Here is a 10,567-nt window from a genome sequence, read left to right on the forward strand (position 1 = left end):
GGACTCACATATCTGGCTGTAAATCTCTTAATCTGTGCCCGGGTTATTGTGCTAATCACTTTTTAGCTCCCATGACACGGTTTGCTCTTTGCATATGACCTCAGAACATTTATTATTCCTGTATGTTTTATCTATAACCCTTGTGCATAGAGAGGATATATAAAGGACTGGAATAAGGTTGGAATATCCACCAAAATGAAAGAAAAATATAAATATCCAACCAACAAAGTATAAGTATGCAACATTACTTTTATTTAGCATAAATAAAGCAGAATAACAGACTGAGGTGCTAATAGGACAAAGATTTCTGGCTTTGAGAAGTAAAAATATTACGTCTCATACAACTGTGGACAGTGCTTAACGTACATTTCAAGCAATAAATGTTCTATCTAATGGAGCCCAATGTCGGAAAATTTACCTTGGAATTGTCACTGGAATTTAGAATGACCCAAGGTGTAGACATGAAAATCCAAGACACTGCTATAGGTGGCCATTATAACATCCCTGACCTCATCTGGAAAGTTAAGCCGTCATTTGCTGTTGTGTTCTGTAAAGCATAATAAAAAGCTCAAAGTAAGTGATCTCACACCTCCTCTCAAAGACACTGATCTTGCTTCCTTTAAAGGGGAACTATCCCTATTGTGCACAGGGCACAGAGGAGGAAGGTATGTCTCTTACCTCCATCCTCTGTGCTGTTTCTGTGCATTTTAAATGTAGTGTTATGTCCCATCAGGCCATTTGGAGCACTGCCCCGGTGATCGGATTACCAGGGGAGCCGGCCAGCTGGTGGCGGCCCAGATCAGCGCTCTGGGAGAGGTGTGCACTGCTCCAAATGGTCTTATCGGACAGAGTACTACATTAGAACTAGAGATGATCGAACAGCGGAAAATCTTAGGTTCTACAGAACTTGATCCTTGTCAAACCTTCCGCATTTGATTCCTGATGCCTTCCCGGTCCATGGGGAAGGAGGAGACAGCCCGGGTACCGCCTGGAATTCTGGGATACAGCCTATTACCTGGGCTGAAACCTGGAATTCCAGGCGGTACCCAGGCTGTCTCCTCCTTCCCAGCGGACCAGGAAGGCATCGGGAATCAAATGCGGAAGGTTCGACAAGGTTCAAGTTCTGTAGAACCTATGATTTTCCGCTGTTTGATCATCTCTATTAAGGACATAGCCCATGAGAGCAATGCGTTACAAAAGCTGACAGGGCCTAGCCTTATTCCTGGTGGTGAGGCAACGATCCATCAATCATTCATGGGGCCTGGCCAGCAACTGACTGAGCTGTGTGAAGGCTTATTAAAGTGCTGATCTCATAGATTACTCTGCATTCACTGGCCCGTGTAAAAGGCCTTAAACTATGCCCTTTGACTAAGCTCACTTTCTTCTTTGCAGTTCATGAAGGTTGAATATCTGGTTTGTACATCACATACATAGGAAAGAGACTATTAAAGCCTATAAATAAAAGTGGGGGGGGGGGGGTCAAATTTTCCATGTACTATAAAGACACCCTACTACTTTCTTTGACAACTAAATAACTGGTGATGCAGAAGATGGATGGGACACTTGCTGCCTGTAGGAAACCCTTTTACCAGCTCATTGATGGAGGAAAGTTCCTAGTCTAATTACAAGTTGTCACTACAGTGTTCACACATAGATACCTTATTGATCTCTTTATGTCGATCTTTTGTTACAATTTCTTCAAGCACTTCACCATCTCCTTTAATAAGTCTAAAGAAACAGATACAAAGCTGGTCAGTAACTGTATATGTTACTGTTGGAGCATAGATTAAATGTTTATAGTTTGACACACACACACACTGACACACACACACACTGACACACACACACACACTGACACACACACACACTGACACACACACACACACACACAGCTGTGTAAATGTTTCACAGAGATCAAGTACCAGACACATTGTAACATCAACTGATCATAGGAAACTGTGAGAATCAGGCCTTTATGGTTGAATTGCCACAAACAAGCCACTACTGCGAAACAACCAGAAGAAGAAAATTGCTTGGGCCAAGAAACACCAGGAATGGACATTAAATCAATAAAAATCTGTACTTTTGTCTGACGAGTCAAAATTTTTAATGTCTGTTCCAACCGCCATGTTTTTGTGAAAAACAGAAAAAGTGGGAGCATAGCTTCAACATGTCTGGTTCCCACCATGAAGCACAGAGGAAGTGGTGTGATGGTACTTTGATATTGACACTGTTAAAGAGATATTCCAGGAAAAATTCACTTTTCCCCTATCCACAGGATAGGGGAAAAGTAGGAGATCGCAGGAGGTCCGACCGCTTGTCTCCCCCACCAATCTCTGTATCAAGTCCCGCCGGCTTTGTTCTGAATAGAGCTGCAAGTACGGCGTGTGACCTGCGGCTCTATTTATTCCTATGTAGCTTTGGAAAGAGCAGAGTACACCGGAAGAGGGCTGTACTCGGCTCGTTCCGCTGGGTCAATAGGAATGAACAGAGCTGCTGGTCACGCGCCTTACCTGCAGCTCTATTCATAACAAAGCCGGCAGATCCCGATACAGAGATCAGTGGGGGGTACAGAGGTCGGATCCCCGCAATTTCCTATTTTTCCCCTATTCTGGGGAAATTTTCCTGGAATATCTCTTTAATGGTTCCTTCAAAATTCAAAGCACACTTAAACAGTATGGCTACTATAGCATTCTGCTGCAACATAATATCCAATCTGGTTTTGATATTAGTAGAACTATCATTTCTTTTTTAGGGTATAAACCCACACACCGTATACACAGCAAATGTGATGGTGAAGATTTGATGCTGTGTTCAGCTATTTAGATCTAATCTGCTGCGTATTTGCTGCGTATCGCAGTAGTAAATACGCTGCATATACGGTGTGTGGGTTTATACCCTTAAACAGGAAAATAACCCAAACCGAAGATCCAGGCTATGTAAGGACTATGAAGTTCTGTGTCAGATAGCCTTAAAAAAAAAAAATAAACCCATTTGGGAATTGTTTTACAACAGCTAGAGGGCTGCAATTGAGAACCTATGGCCTAAGGGTCACGATCAATACTGTAAAACGAGTGCCGATCTGCTAGAGACGTTTTGCCAGGATATGAAGTTATCAAGTACTGAACCCCAGATATAGTAGGGGAGCTGGTTACATCTATGTATCACTGCTGGGAGCGTAATCAACACAAATGTTCTTGAATTAAATACTATGAATAGAAAAGCTGCTAGAATTATTTTAATAGTTCCAAAAAAAAAAAAAAAAAATTGGGTATGCTGATAAAAGAAGTTACAGTGCTTGGTCACAAGTATTAGTCACCTCATTCTACCGGTCTCTGGATCCACCACTCGGCGGATAACACTCTGACGGGCATCCCACTCTTCCTTGGTCATAGGTTTCATCGCATGAATACGAGTTTTTTGTTCATCTGTCAAAGCTTATGGACAAACAGAAACAATATTATTATGGGGTCTGTTATTGAGATGAACAGAATTTCATATGAACATTCTAGAACTAAATTTACAGAAATTCTCACTAAAAAGTAAGTGAAGCAAAATGACAGACTCTACCAGGGCCAATATTTTCCATAGACTCCTCCTGCCACAGATCTAGAGAGGGTCCCGGATGTAATTCCTCGGTCCTGCTTAGAGTTTCCTGGGGTTCCACTTTGACCAAACCTTTCTTCGTATGTTTTTTGTTTTTCTTTTTAACTTTTTTCTTCTTTTTTATCTTTTTATCTTTTTTCTTTTTCTTCCTGTGATCAGAGCTATCACTTGATTCCTCTGAACTGCTTGATGATGATGATGATGATGATGAGCTGCTAGAAGAAGTACTAGCCTTCCGCTTTTTTCTTTTCTTTTTCTTCTCTGATGGGGAGGAAGATGATGAGGATGAGGATGTGCTCGCCCTTCTCTTTTTCTTCTTTTCTTTCTCTGAAAAAAAAAACATAGCATATTGAGGGTCAAACATTAGGGAAAAAAATACTACCGATTTTGTGAAATATAAGTACAGAATGCACCCAGGTCAAAATTACTGTTACTGGGAACAGATAAGCAAGTTAAAGATGAAATGATCTCCAAATCTCCAACTTTTTAAGCAAAATCACTGTGTTATTTTGGCTTTATCCAATATTAGAGTGAAAAGGGAAAGCACTAGAAATGAGCAAATTTTTCAGAAATTTGTTTTGCCAGTTCACTAATTTTTGGTGCAAACTTGCAAACCAAACCTTAGCGTACCGTATAATAACTTAAAGGGGTATTCCAGGAAAAATCAACTTTTCCCCTATCCACAGGAAGTAGGAGATTGCAGGGTGTCCAACCTCTGATCTCCTATTATGAATAAAGCTGTGGGTACGGCACGTGACCCGTGGCTCTATTCATTCCTATGGAGAGACGGAAAGGATTCATTCATTCCATAGGAATGAAAAGAGCTGTGGGTCTTGTGCCGTACCCGAGGCTCTATTTATTACACAGAAGACAGACTCTGATACGGAAATATGCTGTATGAACTAAATATATAGTAAAATAACTGGCAGCTTCAATGCAAGAGTATCGTGAAACGAAAATATACTACAAATATAAAATATATAAGATTTCATTCATAAATTTACCTGCAATTGCTTTTTCAGTGAATTCTATTGTTAAGAGTTTACTGAAAAGGTAATTGCCAGTAAACATATAAATGAAATATAGAAATGTGAAGAAATCGTAGGGTCTCAAGATCACACTTAGGGTCTGTTCACACATACAGACTCGCTGCGAGTTTCTCGCACATAAATCCGCAGCGATACTGATTGCTATCAGGTCAATGTATGTGTATTCTCGCTGCATGTTTGGTGCGATTTTTACATGTGAGTTTTGATTTTCACAGGCAAGTTCTACACCACAAAAAAACGCAGCTACTTTCATGCGAGTTTGATGCAAGTTCTGTGCGAGTTTTACGCAGCGAATCTGTGCGTGTGAACAGACCCTTAAAAGGATTACTGTAAATCCTTAAAATGTATTGCATAACTTTATAACATACACAGTATAATACAATGTATAGAACAAAGGGACACAGTTTTAGTATTATGTATCTGGTGAGTCTTAAATTAAAATAAAATAGTTTGTCCCAAATATAAATTACACAATGAGCAGATTTGTAAATAGTTCTGTAGAATTTTGTATACTATTTTTGTATACTGTTGCAATCCTGTAATAAAATGCCGGTAATAGACACTCATGTAATATACACCAATATACACTGTATCAGGCAGTGTTCCCACTTTGTAGGACACCGGCCGTTCTGGGACCCCACCCCCTTGTGTCCTCCATAGGCATCTACAGGCTTAGCAGTGGACACTGGGTGGGCAGTGCATGGTCACATGCTTTTCCATGTTGGGCATCTTATGGACAGAATCACTACAGAGCAGGACAGCACAGCCTGGAGAAGGGGAGCCTCATGTTAGTTCTCTGGAGTATACAGGGAGCTGCTGTCAGTATACACACATGGGGAAGCCGGTGCCGCTGTCCGTTTTTCGCACCGCGGCCCGGTTCCCGTATACTGCGTTGCTCTATCCACGGGTACCGAGTTGGGTCTAAAGCATAGGAGGCGGGCAGGGCCGTCCCCAGTGGGCGGAAACCACCGCCCCTCTATGATGCGGCTCCATTGATTTTAATGGAGCCGCATCATAGATGGGAGGGAATTCCCTCCCACTGGGAGCGGCCCGGTCCACCTCCAGTGCTTCAGCCCCGGCCCGGGACCAGTCGATAGAACGGGGCAGCACACGGGAACCAGGCAGCGGCATCGGCTTCCCCATGACATCGCAGTTCTATCCGTGGGTCATATTAAAGAGGATGTACCTGATGGTACATCCTCTTTAAAGATGAGCACACTTGAGTCCGATTGTTCGGCCTTTCAATACAGGTGGCTAAAGAAGTTGGATGCAGCCCTTGGGATCCTGGAAAACATGGATACAACCTAAAAATAATAATAATAATAATAATATTTATTTGTATAGAGCTGACAGATTATGGCTGTTTCTAGGCTTTTCAGGCAGCATCCAATTTCTGCAGCCACCAGTAATCAAATGCCCCACACATCAGACGTACCTGAGCGTGCTCCAGATTGGCTCATCTCTTCTTTAAATACAGCAGGAAGGTGACATCTTTATATGCATTTTAGAGATTGGTTCATCTTCAACTGATCACAATAACAGTCATTTTGACCAGGGGTGCCCGATCTTTTGAATGCCGCTGTAAATGCAGTGCACTATACTCCAATGCACCGCTACTCATTGTTTCAAGCATAGCCACAAGCCAGACACCCCTGCCCTAAGTGCATCAGCCACTCTACACACAGATTATAACGTGACTTTCTTTCACCAAGATGTGGTGTAGCGTGAGGACTGTGTCCCAGGTGTTGCACCACCGACCTTTCCTGCAGGTATCAGCATGATACTTGACATGAGTCGATCTCTTCCGTTGAGGTGAATTGCTGCCGCTGCTGTCTCTATGGCGAGAAGTAGATTTCTTTTTCACAGATTTGTGATGGGACTCCGACCGACTTCTACTACGGTGCTTTCTCTTTGTATGGCTTCTGTCCATGATGGCTCCTCACCGGGGATCACTGCAAACTAAATACATTCTGTTATCAAACGACCGCTAGTAGTAGCTAATAGTCCAGAAAAGCCAGTGATGGCGCATCACTATATTCCATTCAATAGTATTACTCAGCAGGATTGTGGATGGACTGTAATCAAATGCAGCTGCTTAATATCAAGTTAAAGGGGTAGTCCAGCAAAAAAAATTCAATTGGGGCCAGAAAGTTATATAGATTTGTAATTTACTCCTATTTAAAAAAAAAATCTCCAGTCTTCCAGTACTTATCAGCTGCTGTATGTCCTGCAGGAAGTGGTGTATTCGCTCCAGTCTGACACAGTGCTCTCTGCTGCCACCACTGTCCATGGCAGGAACTGTCCAGAGCAGGAAAGGATTACTCTGGGGATTCGCTACAGACAGCTGGGGTGGGGGGGATGCTTAGGGCTCTGAGAGTGGCGTGGCATAGCTACCATGATGGCCGAACACACTTTGCCGGGCCCTGTAGCAGCTGCGTGGTCTGCCTTTACGGTTGCTATTTCACTGACGCCAAGCAATAGCCTGAGCAGCTGCTGGACTATGATCCCTATGGAAACAGTTCCTGTTGTGAACGGTGGCACGCTTTACTGCACTCAGAAATAAATTGGTGCTACACAAATTATTGCCCCCCCCCCCCCCATGTCATGCCCCTCACTGGTAGCACGTCCAGACAATAAAGAGGATTTTAACCCTTTCCTATCCTCTGATTCAGGACACAATGACATAAACCAGGGCTAAATGCCCAGAAACCTTCTAGAAAGCAAAGACTATTAATAATAATAAGAATGCTAATACATTACACAGCTATACCCAGCAGGCAGTGCATAGAGAGTCCCCCCCCCAGCCTCTGCAGCCACCGCCATGTACCTCACACGACGACTCAGGAGTCCTCCCCCCCTCAGCATAAATGTCCCGCCGGCGCGCATGCGCAGTGACACAATCACTTAGGTTATGATGCGCGCTGATTTATAACAATCCAGATAACAGGGCCGCCTCACCCGGAAGGCTGCGGGATGTAACACTGATGGCGCAGACCGCGCACGCGTTGTTTAATACCTTTATTTACCTGACGGACTCTGTGTGCAACAGTCCTAAATGTCCCCGGGTACAGAAAACCTTTACGCACAGTTCCGCCTCACTGACGCGTCTAATAGGAGGATTGCTGCTGATTTCCTACAGCTATAGGGACTCTGTAATGTATCTACATGCAAATCGTACTGCAGTATTTGTCTACAGCAAAGATGGGGAACCTGCAGCCCTCCTGCTGTTACAAAACTACAACTCCCATCATGCCTGGACAGCCAACGCTAAAGCTTTGGCTATCCTGGGCATGATGGGAATTGTAGTTCTGCAGCAGCAGGTAGGCCAAAGGATCCCCATCCCTTGTCTACAGCTCAAATACAAACCTATGTATCTCCATGGTTACAGAGAATATCAGTATGACCCTGCAGTCACATTGACATCTGTCTCCTGCTTCTTCGTTGCCTACCTAATAAGTGACTTATTTATAAAGGGGAACTCCGGGGAAATCTTTGTTTCTTTTAATCAACTGGTTTCAGAAAGTTATATAGATTCGGAATTTACTTCTATTTAAAAAAATCTCATCTTTTAGTACTTATCAGCTGCTGTATGTCCTGCAGGAAATGGTGTATTCTTTCCAGTCTGACACCGTGCTCTCTGCTGCCACCTCTGTCCATGTCAGGAACTGTCCAGAGCAGCAGCAAATCCCCATAGAAAACTCTGGTTGGGAGGAGAATAGTGGCCTACAGAGGGCACAGGCTCATCTGGCATGTACCAGAACTGCCAGATGGCCAGTCCGGCCCTGCAGCCTCTGCCTCTAGTATGTCTTTGTGAACACGTGTGTGCTTTATTAGTATGCATGGTGCAGACACGTGATCTCCATACAGGCCTTAGGGTATGTGCACACTGAGTAATTTAGATGGAAAGTCCGTCGAGTAATCCGTCCCTCGCCCCACTCGCGGATAGCTGCAGGCGCACGTCTCCGCCTTGTGTCATAGACTCCATTCTATGCATGGGCGGATTCCTTCCTCCATCCAAAGAATGATCGAGCAGGCGCGAGGGACGGATTACGCGACGGACTTTCCTTCTAAATTACTCAGTGTGCACATACCCTTAGTGTTGTGAACCAATCCCTGTATGTCTACCATTTATGGTGCGTTTATACAGACAGATTTATCTGACAGGTTTTTGAAGCCAAAGCCAGAAATAGATTTGAAAAGAGGAGAAATTAGAGTCTTTCCTTTATGACCTGTTCCCTGGCTATAGTCTGTTTCTGGCTTTGGCTTCAAAAATCTGTCAGACAAATCTGTCTGTGTAAAGGCACCATTAAAATAGGGAGATAGAAGGCGGCCAAATGCTTTTGCACTTTAGCGGCTCAGTTTACATTGGAAGTGGCAGTGATTAGCAGGGGACTCAGAGACTCTGTAGGTGGACAAGGGGGGAGGGGAGCATTAGGGGCATTTAGTCCTAGAGGTTAGACCAACTGGAGCATGGTTAGATACAGCCCTAGAGAGTCCTGGAAAACATGGATACAGCTTATGGCCTATGGCTGTGTCCATGTTTTCCAGGACTCCCTACCTAAACCATCCTGTAAAGTATAGGCTGTGCCTTGTGCCTGTTACTGTGCTAGTATTAGTGAGTGCAGAGTGAGAAAGCTTGTGGTGTCCTACCTCTGGTGGTGGCAGCTTACGAGTCTGTGGACTGGTCTTGGGGTGCGTGTAACTTATTTGGGCCTTTTGCAATAGGTGGGAGAACCAGGGCTGTGGAGTCGGTAAGCCGCAGCTCCGACTCAGACTCCTGAATTTTATCAGGACCGACTCCGACTCCTGCTCCTTCATAAATGGCCGGTCAGATATCAGGGGAGTTATATATCACACTGGCTCAGCAGCTTCTCCCTAATGTCCTACATGATCCTGGGGCGACTTCTGAGGGAATATATACTGTATATACAGCAGCTTCTCCTGTGTGTGCAGTGGATGCAGCCAGTCTCCAGCCTCCATGTCCTGAACTACTCACAACTAGACTAGAAGGAGCAGGTGGTCTTTTCCTGCTGACAATCTTCTATGTTTCTAACTAATATTCACCATACTTAAAGAAACACTGTTAACACTGCCAGATACCTGTAATATAGAGGTCAGCCATAGTGATATAGAGAGAAGTCACACATAGTAATATAGAAGGTCACTGTGGGGGCACGCAATAGCACGCGCACACACACACAGCCTGCTGCAGCCATAGCGCACACCACACACACACACACACACACACACACACACACACACACACACACACACAGCCTGCTGCGGCCATAGCACACACACACACACACAGCCTGCTGCGGCCATAGCACACACACACAGCCTGCTGCGGCCATAGCACACACACACAGCCTGCTGCGGCCATAGCACACATACACACAGCCTGCTGAAGCCATAGCATACACACACACAGCCTGCTGCAGCCATAGCGCACACCTCACACACAGCCTGCTGCAGCCATAGCACACACACAGCTCGCTGCAGCCATAGCGCACACCTCACACACAGCCTGCTGCAGCCATAGAGCACACCACACACACACACAGCCTGCTGCAGGCATAGCACACACACACAGCTTGCTGCAGCCATAGCGCACACCACACACACACACAGCCTGCTGCGTCCATAGCACACATACACACAGCCTGCTGCAGCCATAGTGTGAACACACCCACACACACCCAGCTTGCTGCAGCCACAGGCACACATACACACAGCCTGCTGCAGCCATAGCGCGCACACACACACAGCCTGCTGCAGCCGTAGCATACACACACAGAGCCTGCTGGAGCTAGAGCACACACACACAGCCTGCTTCAGCCATAGCACACACACATAGCCTGCTGTAGTCATAGCACACATACACACATCCTACTGCAGCCATAGCACACACA

The 10,567-nt window shown here is 44.9% G+C and overlaps 1 protein-coding gene across 4 annotated transcripts; it reads right to left on the reverse strand.

The window, feature by feature from the left end:
* Nucleotides 1-231: 231 nt before the first annotated feature.
* ARL6IP4 (ARF like GTPase 6 interacting protein 4) lies at nucleotides 232-7,688 on the reverse strand. Of its 4 annotated transcripts, none has more exons than XM_069963988.1 (6): nucleotides 7,614-7,688; nucleotides 6,414-6,614; nucleotides 3,571-3,933; nucleotides 3,320-3,437; nucleotides 1,659-1,728; nucleotides 232-547 (listed from the first exon to the last, which is right to left on the reverse strand). In XM_069963988.1, exons 2-6 carry the CDS (start codon nucleotides 6,583-6,585, stop codon nucleotides 494-496), a joined length of 777 nt encoding a protein of 258 aa, XP_069820089.1. In that variant the 5' UTR covers nucleotides 6,586-6,614; nucleotides 7,614-7,688; the 3' UTR covers nucleotides 232-493. The 4 variants fall into 4 exon arrangements, with proteins under 4 accessions (XP_069820089.1, XP_069820087.1, XP_069820088.1 ...); XM_069963986.1 differs by lacking the exon at nucleotides 7,614-7,688 and adding an exon at nucleotides 7,483-7,590; XM_069963987.1 differs by lacking the exon at nucleotides 7,614-7,688 and adding an exon at nucleotides 7,416-7,502.
* Nucleotides 7,689-10,567: the final 2,879 nt, after the last annotated feature.

Source organism: Dendropsophus ebraccatus, chromosome 3 (genome assembly GCF_027789765.1).
Source record: "Dendropsophus ebraccatus isolate aDenEbr1 chromosome 3, aDenEbr1.pat, whole genome shotgun sequence".
Taxonomy (NCBI): domain Eukaryota; kingdom Metazoa; phylum Chordata; class Amphibia; order Anura; family Hylidae; genus Dendropsophus; species Dendropsophus ebraccatus.